The following is a 12,633-nucleotide window of genomic DNA, read 5'->3' on the forward strand; positions in this document are numbered from 1 at the left end:
GCTGGAGCAAATTCTTACGGATGCTGGACGTCTTATCCTCCAAGAGAGCGTGCAGATTTATCCGACCTCTCAAATTTGGGTACTAGACCATTTAATACGGACCAGCCCTCTTGGGTTCTATAATAATCCATAAGGGGCTTTTGCTGTATTTTGTCCGCCTCACAATGGATTTTTTCCTTTTTTTTTTCATGTAGCAACGCAATCGGACCAGCAGACATCCTGGATGCTCTTTGATAAAATGATGTAACTTAAAACCTTTGTCACTTTGGTGTGATCTCACGGTTCAAATCTTTGTAAGCAATAAAATCTCCAAATTTATAATTATGACTTTAGCTGAAAGGTCTGTCCAATTAGATTCACAGGCAAGTTGTTGTCAAGTGATTTATAAGGTGGGACATATCTTTTTTTTTGTTCATCGACTTCCTCTGTGTTTCATCCCTGACCTACAGAGTGAACTTCAACGATGCGAAATTGAGGTAAACACTAAGGTCCTGTACCATTAGAGCAGCGTTTTCTCGGGTTTTAAACTAGAGTTCTCTCTTTGGGACCTCCCTATTGGTTCCCCGCACCAGATTCATGCAAACTTCTTTAAACTAGAAGGTGATTTTGTTAGGAAGAGGAAAAGAAGTCTTGATATAATCAGAGTCTGAACAATAGCGATTCTACTTTTAGAACTCATACTTTTGTTTTCCAATTTTTTTCTCCACCTTTCTCTCCCTACTCTTCATTGGTGCAAGTGGTCAAGCCCTGAATTTCTGAATTTTGATTTCATGTCTAATTTGATTGTTAATCTTTTGTCTGTTCCCTTCTTTTCTGGTCCAACCTCCTTCAGTTTTGCTATGCTGGGATGTGGCCCCTGGACACACATTTTAAGGCATCTAGTCCCAGCTGATTTTTATTTATTACCGACAGACGTGGTATTTTATGTCCTAATGTGCATAAATCATCAACACGAACCCCAAAGGCACACATCAGGGCGTGAACTCAGCTCGCCTCGTCAGTTTCTGTTGTTGTCTTTATTTTTTAGGTGAGTTACTGTTTAACTCACCTAAGTATATTTGAACTCGTGCTCTTATGGTGTGCAGGAATGTTTTATCAATACATTTTTACTTTACACTAACGGGTTTTAATACATACAATTAGACATTCTGGCGCCTCTCGCTTGCCGTAGGACCAGTTTTACGCATGCGCAAACATTTTCTTCGGGAGTAGCAATGGCGTCCTCCTTAGCGGTATACTCGTCTGGCATGGGTGGAAGGGGCATCGTGGTGAAATGCCTACGGAAGGTGGAGAGATTTCTCTACAGAAGAAGTCGGTCTGACGTCGCTTCGCTGACTGAACCTCAACGAAAAATGAAAAAGGGTCGGTGCTGTTTAGTAATCTACCTCCAAACAACACGTTACATAGTCGACGAACGAAGGTGGACGTGGTTTTCCATCGGGATTCAGGGATGTGTTGCGTAAAGTCTGACGAAACTAAATTACCCAGTAAATGTAGACGTCCTCTGATTTGTTGATGGGGCGTTCGTGTGTCGTTGTTGATGCTGGGTTTTACAGGTCATGCTCGTCATCCTCGTAACACCTCTGGACAGTTGGACACAAACAACATGCTAGCGCTGCACCAGCCGACCGAAGCTCCCCGAGACTGCCTCAACGATGCGCTCGGTGTAGGTCAGCTCGGTACCTTCACCGATGCGACCCTGCATGTCGTGCTTTTGACTAGCAACGGCAACCGGTACTCCAGCTTCCTCCCACAGTCCAAAGACATCAAGAGGGGACGAGGCTGATTGATACTCTAAATTGGTACATGGTTGTGGCTGTGACGCTACTTGTTCCAGCTCATCTCTAGTAAAGCACATTTGTCTTAAATGTTAAAGTTTCGAAGTGGAGATGGCGACACGGTGCATAATGTAGAGATGACGTGACTGTAAGGAAAACAGTAGGTTTGTCTTCCTCCTGATCCTTGCGGCCTCCTCTCCAGCCTGAAACTGTTCAGTAAAGATGGCAATAAAAGTGTTATACTGTAACATTTTCCAAAATCTGTTTATGAATAATTATTGTGTGTGTGTGTGTGTGTGTTGCCAGATGAAAGGAGTGGATTCAAGACGTTTTGTGCTGTCCAGGCAGAGAGACAAGAGCAGGCAGAAAGATCCGTTCTCATCAGCTGCCCCTCAAAAATGAAGGAGAAAACCATCCTCAAGTATTTATCCAAACATGGCGATGTTAAGATGTACTTCTCATATGAAAGCTTGGTAAGTAAAAGTCAGCACCGAGGAAGATAATAATTGATCACATGACAATCTTGGTCAGACTCGGCTGATGTTGAATGTTTGTGTTGTTCTCCAGCTCACGCATGCAGTCGTCGAGTTTGCTACCAGGGACAGTGTTGCCTCGTTAATGGAAAATGCCGAAATCCCCAATTCTTCCCCCGATCCTGTGGTGCCATATAAAACGAGACTGCTGACCCTCCAGAGCCTCAGCTCAAACGACACATCGAACCAGCCGTCGAACCAAATGTACCAATTGCAAACCACCCTTCCCATTCATCGGCTCATACAGACGCTATCAAGAGAGGAGAGCGTAAGTGGCTGACCGTTTCAGAGACAAATATGTGTCAATCAATTTAAAAACTTAGTAAAATGTGTGTGTGCCTGAAGTATTGTCCCCCTGTCCCCCTCAGATAGAGCAACAAATAACATCCCTGACTGAAACCTACCAGCTAACAGAGGAGAACATCCGCCTGCGTTTCCTCGTCTGCTCTCTGCTCAAGGATGTCACCACTGCCTTTTTCCCTCAAAGCACCATCAGGCCCTTTGGCTCATCGGTGAACGGCTTTGGAAAGCTGGGTTGTGATTTGGATATGCTCCTGGACCTGGGTGACATCGCTCAGAGGAATTCAGAGACGGTGGGTGTGTCAGATGGGACCTGATAAGCTAACAACTTTACCGCTTTGCTTCGCCCTCCTTTCTCTCACGGCGGGTTTTCACCAGCTTGTGGGCTAAAGGTGTCAGAGGTATCAGATCTCTTTACTTAAAGGGGAACTTCACATTATTTGAACGAAGAAGCGACTAAATCTCAATCTCTGCTTTTTCAGATACCTGTGAGGAAATGTCAGGAAAAACATGTAACTGTGGGAAATGAATGTCCGCTTCCTCTATGGATACTTTTATCATACATAAGCCCTGTGAGGAAGGGGGCGTTGTTGTACTTCTGTGAAACACTACAAAAAGCATAGTTAGGAAAAGAGGAGAACTTCAACCGAACTGAGAGGCTGAGTGTGTGTCTGTGTGTGTGTGTGCGTGCGTGCGCGTGTGCGTGCGCACAAATATTCCGTGAACTCAACCTGATCCAGTACAGTGACTAAATTACTCCAAGGACAGATGAAACGGTCCCAGGCGTGTTCTATACGTTGAAGAGTCATGAAAGGCAGGCCAGTGCGTTGGCCATGCTTGTAGCAGAAAAGCTTGTCGTACTCCTGCTGCACACCAACACACGGTATGTGGCGACCGTAGGCCTGCTGGCGGTCGGAGCGTTCATCGGCGAGTGAATAGATGATTCCAGAGTGTTTTTCTCCAAAGACGACTGCATCTCATGTAAACTAACTATCATGAGATGTCTTAAAAATAATTCTTTAATTTCCACCCCACTGCATGCATTTAAGGGTGGAGTTTCTAGCGGAGGGGCGTCCCCCCCCCCCCCCCCCGTGCAGCGTGTAGTTTGACGAATGAATCCAATTAATAATCAGTGTTAGTTAGCCTCCTGTCTACCGCGTGTCTTCCATCTGTTGTAAACTCGACACATCTCATGCTGCCACGATTGTATTTTACAACTTTTTCCAGAACTGCCATTAACAAGGACCAGCCCGGCGCATTAGCGGCGCTAGCCTGATGTGCTTTAGCAGCCTCAGAGCGATGGTGAGTCCCCGGGTGAGTGAATAAACGAGCAGTTTGCACGTCTGTCAGTGTCACTGATCTTTGGGACAGCTTGCCAATAGCCTGCGTGGGACACACCTACAGTTAATTTGGAGTATGGATTAACCTCGTCCCCTCTTGAATTAGATGCAGCTCCACACGGCTTTAATCAATAACAGTCATGGTCTGTTCCAATCAGGTGGGTCAGGGCCATAACACACCGATGGGACGGTCATCACCCTGTTATGACACCTCCAAACGCCTGTTTAATTCTTTACTTTTTTAACACTACTTTTTATTGCAATTCAAAATGTATATCATAACTTATGTTAAATACGCAGACCTTTCCAAAGATGCATATCAAACATACACCTATTCACATGGACAGAATAAAAGAGCGATGACATTGAACTGAGAAGGTGCGGCAGGATCAATACTTTGGTGTTTCGTTGGTCAAGAAAGACATAAATGAGTCCCAAAGGTCTTAAAACTCTGTATTATTATCTTCAGCGACGTATGTCAACCTCTCTAGTCCAAGACCTGTCAGTCCCTCCTTCCATAATCCAAATGGTGGTGGTGGTGGTGGTTCAACATTTTTCCACTCTAGTGCAGTCTCTCTCCTGGCATAGAGAAGTCCAAAATCAACCATTTTGGATTGTTTCGGTGTCCTGATAGTGTGTTCAGGGAACACTCCGAGTTTACAGGCTGTTGGCATCAAGGGAATATTACACTTGGTCATCCTTGATCGGCGTGTTGCTACACTTCCCCAGAATGACAGAATCTTAGGGCATTCCCATAAGCAGTGAATCAAAGTTCCCTTTACAGTCAGGCATTTAACACCGACATCTGGAATTTTAGGCGGAAAATGGTGAAGTTTACCAGGGGTTATGTAGACCTCCATTTATACAGCAGCAATTTCAGTCTCGTGTTAACTGAATTTTTTGGGGCTTTCTAACACGCCATCTCCCAATCCCTCTCACTAATCTCAGTTTGTGTGTCTGTCCTGTTCTCCAAGCATTTAATCCAGATGATGCTGATTCTGTTGAATAGCCGATTGTGCGTAGAGGTTATAGAATCTCGATACGTGTTTCTTACCATCCACGTTTTTAAGCACAGTTTCCTCAGTGACTGACAGCAGGGGTGCGGCCGTAGTTGTCTTCCACTTCGATGCCTGTTTGTTAATTCAAACGGTTCGTGTGGTCGTTCTGGATCAAGTACCTGCTTGTGTCGCTGTCACAAGACCTCAGTGAACCTCGTTTCTTTCCAATGTCGCAGCAAAAGTCAGGCGTGTCAGTGGTGTACCAGATGAAGCGGGTCAACTCAGAGAGGATCGTCACCCAGAAAATTCTGTCCGTCATTGCCGAATGCTTGAACCAGTTTGGACCCGGATGTGTTGGGGTGCAGAAGATACTCAGCGCCAGATGCCCTCTCGTCCGTTTTTCTCATCAGCCCTCTGGTTTTCAGTGTGACCTCACAGCCAACAACAGGTACTCCCGCTGTGTGCATGAACTGAGAGCGTGACTGTTAGAACAGTGTCAACATTTTCTTAAAGACCGGGTCAATGACTAGAAATGAGCTTTCCTGCTTCCCAGAAACTGCTTGTTTTACTCAATTCTGTCAAAATGAAACTACAAGAGAGAGTGGGCTTGTTTGGCTTCACTTCTGTTTCCTGTTGCCCTCAAGGACATTGTGGTCTTTCTTTCTGTGGCTACGCATGCATACACACTCCAACCAAGAGCGACGCAGTCTGCAGTTTCTACGGAAATGGCAGCGAGCAAACAGTAGTTTTTGATAGATTTTAGGGGGGTGAGACTTCTGAGTTACCGCATTTCCTGTTTGGGGTCTTTGCACAGTGGCGCCTGGGCGTGACTGATCCAGTCGTGGTGACAAGCCTGCCCTCAAGTGGTGGGTTAGCGAATTGGCCCCTGATTTAACCTTTAACTGTAGTCATCATATGAATTCAAGGGAATGTACATTTTACAGGTATCAAATTTTGGGGGGGTCTTTTTTGCCTAAATGCCTAAATCATACCTTCTTTCTCCTGATCTGATTTGTTGGAAGCGTATTCAAGAGACACTGCTGCCACAGACGTTTATAGAAATATTTGACTAAGTTGAACGGTGGTGTTGTGCGGTTTGGTTCATCAAGGTGAAGAAATCATACTAAAGTGCTGCAGTCTTCTTGAATGTGAGGCGTTTTTTTTTGTTGTTTTTTTTTAATTTTCAACTTCAGCTAGTCTTCAGTTTTTATCGTCCAAAAACTGCTCCAGTTACTTTGGCTCTGTGTACCCGGGGGCCCGTAGGTCCAACGCACATCGGGTTCATCTTGCTTAGGGTTTGAATCCTGCTCCCGTAGGTCTCCTAGATTTTTTTTTTTTCAGTTCATAAACAATTGAGCACCATGTCTTTGGTGACGGGAAGCGTCCGTTGTAAAAAAATTTCATTCAAAGGTCAGTATTACCAGGTTGGAACCAGTCGGGGTATGAATGCTCTTTTCTGGGCCAGCAGTAGAGAACAGCACAGTGACTGTTAAACATTGTTTTTAAGAATTAACGAGAGAAACGTCACTTTTCAACACTTTTTATCAGCTCAACCTGTTCAAAGTATTTTCTTCTCGTCTCCCCCGCTGCCGAGCTTCCTAACGTCAGAGGTCGATCAGACAACTCTTCCTCATTTTCCTGAGCGTTTCATGCAGCGTCGTCATGTTAAAATGGTCGCTGTGACGCTACATTAGACGCCTGGCTAGCTCACATCTGCATCATTCACGTCTGTGGTTAGCACTTGTGTGTAACGTGTAGCTTGTGCGCGCGCTGACCTGGGTTCTTCCATTTCTACAATCATTTGCCTCAAGTACAAAGCATTTTCATGCAGTTTACTTTATAGATCAAAGCTTACTTAACAATAACTTCACCTGTGAGCGTAGTCGGGGTCTGGTCCGGCTCTCTCGTCTGCCCTCCTGGGTGAGCAATATGGTTGTAAGAAAGCTTTTGTCTCACATCAACAGGGCTACTAATTAGCAAACACTGTACCGGATGTAATTTTATTCCGTTAACCTCCATGTTGAATGTCTAAAGCCTGATTTATGCTTCTGTGTCGTGGCGACGCCGTACCTACGCCGTCGCCCCTACGTCGTCATTGTGCATTTATAGTTCTGCGTCGAGGGAACGCCTTGCTCTGTAATTCACCGCCAAGCCACTAGAGGGGTGTGGCTTTATCTTCGTATGGTTTTGGGGGACTCTTTTCGAATTCCTTAGTTTTCTTCCGGTCATAGCACATGGGTCAGAGACAAAGACAACAATGGAAGTTGTAAAGGTGGTCATACTTGCGAACCTCCTCGATAACTCTTTCTTCGGCTTGGTCCATTTTTATTTTTGCGTGTTGCTCTCACTACAGAAACTTTAAAAATGGCGGTGTTGTTGTGCTGAACCGGAAACGTCGTGTGAGCGGACCAATCACAGTCCGTTGACGTTCACGTCACTACGCGTCGACCTTTTTGGAGGTGCACGTCGGGCTACGGCGTAGGGGTCTGCGTTGACGGCGTAGGTACGGCGTTGGTACGGCGTCGCCACGACGCAGAAGCATAAATCAGGCTTAAGAATTCACCACCCACCATCTTAGCCCACCACTGGAAAAATATCAGATAATGTGTGTGCTCATCCTGCCTGTACTCTCTGAACAGGGTGGGGATGAAGAGCAGTGAGCTCCTCTACCTCTACGGGGAACTGGACCCACGGGTGCGGCACCTTGTGTTCAGCGTGCGCTGTTGGGCCCGGGCTCAAGGGATCACCAGCAGCATCTCCGGGGCCTGGATCAGCAATTTCTCCCTCACCGTCATGGTGCTGTTCTTTTTGCAGAGGAGAAACCCACCCATCATTCCCACCCTGGACCACCTGCGAGATCTTGCAGGTATCCTCCAGTGTACTTTATTCTTACTACAAGTCCTTTTAAGAATTGTTCAGGTTAAAAAAAAAGAAATTGTTTGGAACTATCCTGTCGTGGTCAGAGACGGAGTTGGAGGATGTTACGCTGCTGTTTCACCTCGTCATCTGCATAAAAGCACACAGAGTTGGAATTGAGGGGTTCTGGTTCTGATCTTACAGCAGTGACAGCAACGGTTCTTAACCTGTGCTTGAGTGGAAAAGAGCTGGAACTGAAAAAAAACACTGAAGCTTTTGAGTTTATCAGTTTGCGCCCCCTCTACATGCTCGGATGCCGTTTCACCAGGTTTGGTTCTGTGTAAGCAACCAAATCATCTTTCTGGAATGTTAATATTTATAATAATATTGCAACATCTCTGTTAAAGTGACTTAAAGTGCTTGTTTTAGCACCAAAAGACTTAGATTGTTATGTGTCCAACAACATAATTGAAAAGGTCCCCACAGTGATGGATGTGTGGAAGTGAAGTCTCACTCAGAAATCTTCCCTGATGGATTGTTTCCCCCTGGTTGCCTTTCAGATACATGAACAAGACACAACTCCCAAATATGGTTACATGAACGCAGACACAACTCCCAAATATGGTTACATGAACGCAGACACAACTCCCAAATATGGTTACATGAACGCAGACACAACTCCCAAATATGGTTACATGAACGCAGACACAGCTCCCAAATATGGTTACATGAACGCAGACACAACTGCCAAATATGGTTACATGAACGCAGACACAGCTCCCAAATATGGTTACATGAACGCAGACACAACTCCCAAATATGGTTACATAAACACAGTTTTGCAGATAAAAGGGACACCAATGATTGACAGCTATTAGATGAATAATGATGCCGCTCTGTGAAATGTATATCCATACATCTACTGACAGTTTGAGGTGTGTGTCATACTCCTTTCCTTTTGGCCAATATGTTCGGTCTCTTTTGCACTCAACTGTTCACATGGATGCAGCGTAGGCCGTCTCAGACCGGCTGCCTTTAAATTTATGCATGAATGAGACACGTGAGCTTTGACATGAACAGTTGCTGAGTATCGTTACATTGCAGCAGTTTTGCAGAAAATAGGACAAATATTGGAACTTCCTTTCAAGGAGGGTGTTGCCAAAAACTTTGGCCAACAGCAGAATTTCAGTGTCAGGTGTGACCCAGAAACTTCCAAGAACATTTCCAAGTGGTTGTTTTTGGCCATGGAGTACATTGGTGAGGCTCTGGCATGATACCAGTCTGCAGCACCGTCTCCATCTCTCTGTCACTATTGCTGCCTGGTAATTGCCTTCTAAAAGCAATCCAGCCCATCAGGACCTCCTCCGCCCTGCACAGACTCCATCACACAGAGTGCTTATTGGACAATAAAAGGCCCATAACTCAGTGAAGGTCATTGACCCTTCTTCCCCTGGATACACATGTGAGCATGCAGGCAGCTCGGTAATTACTCAGTGGTTTAACACACACAGAGATTCACACTCGCTCATCACGGTTGAGGAGACTGGTAACAAGGGCGTCCCTGGAGTAATAAATGAGTCCGGCAAGGACAAGATAAGGACGAGGACATATCCATCATCTGTTCTTTTGTTTTCTCTCCATAAAGAGTCCACTGCCATCCGTCTTTGCCTGTGTATGTCCTTCCTAGATGTGTAAAAGCAGTTGTTTTCTGTGTCTGTCTCCTCTCGTCCCACAAGACCCCACAGACAAGAGCATGATTGAGGGGAACGACTGCACATTTGTCAGCAACTTAAACAAGATCCAGCTCCAAACCAACACAGAAACACTAGGTGAGCCTGAGCACTGCGGAGCGTACCTGGTGTGTAACAGCTGTCCATGCTAACACGACCTTCTCTTCTTTGTCTCAGAGCATCTACTTTGTGAATTCTTCGAGTTCTACTCCACCTTTGGATTCAAAACGAGTTCCATAAATATCAGAAAGGTGTGTATGATTATTTTTAACCACAACATGATATTAACCAAATATATTGTCTAATGGTGACAAATCGACAACGATTAAACAAACTAGGATCTGAAGTGTTATTCCTTACATACTGGACAGTTTGTCTTTAAACTATTGACATCCTTAAATTGTTTACTGACAGTTTGACACATTGGTCATATCTCAAACTGGGAACCTGCTGACTCTGTCTGACAACTTGGCCTCTGGGAGCAAGGGCCAGTATTTCAGGGTTTCCGGTGTAGCCAGCAGAGAAATCCGGTCAAAAACTTCCTTGTTCCATTTGCCACTGATTGTTAACAGTCTTTACAGCAACTTGAGACTTTTCCAATGAGTTGAAAGATGCTAAATAAAAGCAGAATATTTACGTTAACGATTGAAAATCGCTACGTCAGACTACAGCCATTTCTCCGACCTTGCATTTCAGCCTGTGCGTTCTCTTTTTGCACTCCCCGTGAACTTTTTACGTGAGCGAAACATGATTAGTCAAAACTACTCAAACTGAAACAAGAAGTTTCGCTGTCCCAACATTTTCTTCCTTGCCTACACATTCTATATTTAGAATTTCTTATAGAGATGAGTCTTAGTACAAAGAAATGTCAAAAAAATGTAACGAACAGTAAACATATATCCTGCACATTATTTAACAGATCTTTTAAATAGGGGGTCAAATCAACAAAATCGATGTTTATTATATGTAACCAAACCGCAATCTCAAAAAACCCCGGTGTCCCTCAGGTGCTCGAGTTGACGGTCTCTCCCTTAACCCACCTGATTTCTAGTCTACCTGAGAACTTGATGTAGAAGTCAGGCTGTTGCATCACCACAAAGGAAAAGCAATTCAGAGAAAGGAAAAAAAAACAACTCCTCCACTTGAGAAAAGTCATTTCAGCTTCTTCCCTCCCGGTCCTGAGCTCCAGGGGAGATGTTAGTTAGGATGGGGAAGATTCTCAGTCGTCCAGGTAATGAATTATCCAAGGTTACCTCTCCTGCTGCTTTTTTTTCTGGCTGCTCGATGTGTGGTTGGACGACACACACACACACACACACACACACACACACACACACACGACACTTCTCCTTGGCACTTGTGATTGATGCTAGCCCTGAGGCCTGCTGCGGGCCAAGGATAAACAAAATATGTAATGTATTTATAATCCACCTTTTTTTGCGGGCAAATTTTGCAGCACTTCTCAAGATAACGATAGGAGAACCCCGTCTGTATGATAAAAGATCTGTTTAATAAAATGGTTATGTAGACTTTGTAAAAATAATAAATTATTCAACCACAGAACTTTTAGAAAAGTAAAACAACATATCTACCTCCGCAGTGGTGCTGATCCCAGGCCAAGAGCTGCGTTCAAAGCCTCATTTGTTATGGAATTGTTATATAAGACTTGTGACAGTCGTAAGTTCTTTCCAGAATCGTTCCATTTGGGAGTGGTTAGTAAAAGTCGTACAGCTCCGTTAGGAATCCTCAAAAATATTGGTGTATTGTCAGTAGCACAAGAACTGGATGAAGTTACTTAATCAGGAGCGTTGTTTCCTTCTTCATCTCCAGGGTAAAGAGCAGAACAAGCCGGAGTTGGGAGCACTGCACATCCAGAACCCGTTTGAAACCTCTCTGAACGTCAGCAAGAATGTCAATACCACACAACTGGACCGCTTTGTGGCTTTGTGCAAGGAAGGCGCCTGGCAGCTGCACCAGACGGAACGCCGCAAACCCGAATCTTGCAGTGCGGACAGCGCTTCCAGACCTTGGGGACTGGCAACCCTCCTTCTGCCTTCCCAGGTTGCAAGGATTAACGCAAGAATACCAAAACAGAGTGTGCAGACCAGTGAGAGTTTTAAGACCTTGTTAGATTTCCTGAAGACCAAAAAGTCTCAAAATAGCCCAACGAGCTGAACACTGTCTTCATTTTATCCTATCTACTCAGTGAGTGGTGGACAGTACAAATTGAGTAGACATGGAGTAGAGGCCTCTGTGGTGGAAACGTCTCCTGGACTGCAGTACAAACAGAGAATGGAGAGTTTGACTGGGACCTGTATGATCATATGCTGTGGACCTGGACATGGGGACAGACAACTGTATCGCCGTCCCGTTGTAATTTAGGGCCCCACTGTGGAAATGACTGGTCCCCCCCGATCCCCTTAATTAAAAGTGTGTGCATGGATGTTGCACATGTCAAACGTTTCCATTATTTCTACAATTCTGTGGAGTAAGTAAGCCGATCAATAAACATCGTCATGTGTTTACTCGATGCGTGGATGTTAATTGGCTAATGTTAGCTCTTTGAGCTAGCTGGCTGCATCACAATCCTGCTGCACATTATTTTAGTTAAGTAGTTTTCTATAATGAGTTTGTTGCAAATTTTCTTTATCCAATGCAATGATGAATTCACTGGGCTTTCTCGTCTCCTGGATGACCAGATCTGGATTTAAGGTTTAACCACAAATGGTTTGTGTGTTTGAGATTTACACTGCTCAAATAAATAAAGGGAACACTAAAACAACATCCTAGATCTGAATGAAATATTCTTAAATACTTTCTTTACATAGTTGAATGTGCTGACAACAAAATGACAAATTATCAATGGAGATCAGATTTATTAACCCATGGAGGTCTGGATTTGGAGTCACACTCAAAACTAAAGTGGTAAAACACCACACTGTAGTGTTTTACCACTTTAGTTTTGTAGTGTGTGTGTAGTGACTACAGGCTGATCCAACTTTGATGTCATGTCCTTCAAACAAGTCAAAATGAGGCTCAGGAGTGTGTGTGGCCTCCACGTGCCTGTATGACCTCCCTACAACTCCTGGGCATGCTCC

The 12,633-nt window shown here is 44.6% G+C and overlaps 1 protein-coding gene across 1 annotated transcript; it reads left to right on the forward strand.

Annotated features, from left to right (window-relative positions):
• The first annotated feature begins 1,178 nt into the window (after positions 1-1,178).
• On the forward strand, positions 1,179-12,305 carry mtpap (mitochondrial poly(A) polymerase). Its single transcript, XM_086191893.1, has 9 exons — positions 1,179-1,362; positions 2,085-2,251; positions 2,346-2,579; positions 2,680-2,904; positions 5,186-5,397; positions 7,589-7,815; positions 9,542-9,634; positions 9,713-9,786; positions 11,366-12,305. The coding sequence occupies exons 1-9, from the start codon at positions 1,215-1,217 to the stop codon at positions 11,708-11,710; spliced, it is 1,725 nt and encodes a 574-aa protein (XP_086048019.1). The 5' UTR covers positions 1,179-1,214; the 3' UTR covers positions 11,711-12,305.
• The last annotated feature ends 328 nt before the right edge of the window (positions 12,306-12,633 follow it).

Source organism: Aulostomus chinensis, chromosome 21, assembly GCF_037954235.1.
Source record: "Aulostomus chinensis isolate RoL2024-O1b breed Wild chromosome 21, RoL_Achi_v1.0, whole genome shotgun sequence".
Taxonomy (NCBI): Eukaryota; Metazoa; Chordata; class Actinopteri; order Syngnathiformes; family Aulostomidae; genus Aulostomus; species Aulostomus chinensis.

Bases quoted from the DNA above. Each gene is read 5' to 3' on its own strand.
- mtpap (XM_086191893.1), top strand. From the start codon at position 1,215: ATGGCGTCCTCCTTAGCGGTATACTCGTCTGGCATGGGTGGAAGGGGC. The intron at 2,580-2,679 runs GTAAGTGGCTGA...TGTCCCCCTCAG, and splicing joins CGCTATCAAGAGAGGAGAGC to ATAGAGCAACAAATAACATC. The intron at 7,816-9,541 runs GTATCCTCCAGT...TCGTCCCACAAG, and splicing joins CCACCTGCGAGATCTTGCAG to ACCCCACAGACAAGAGCATG.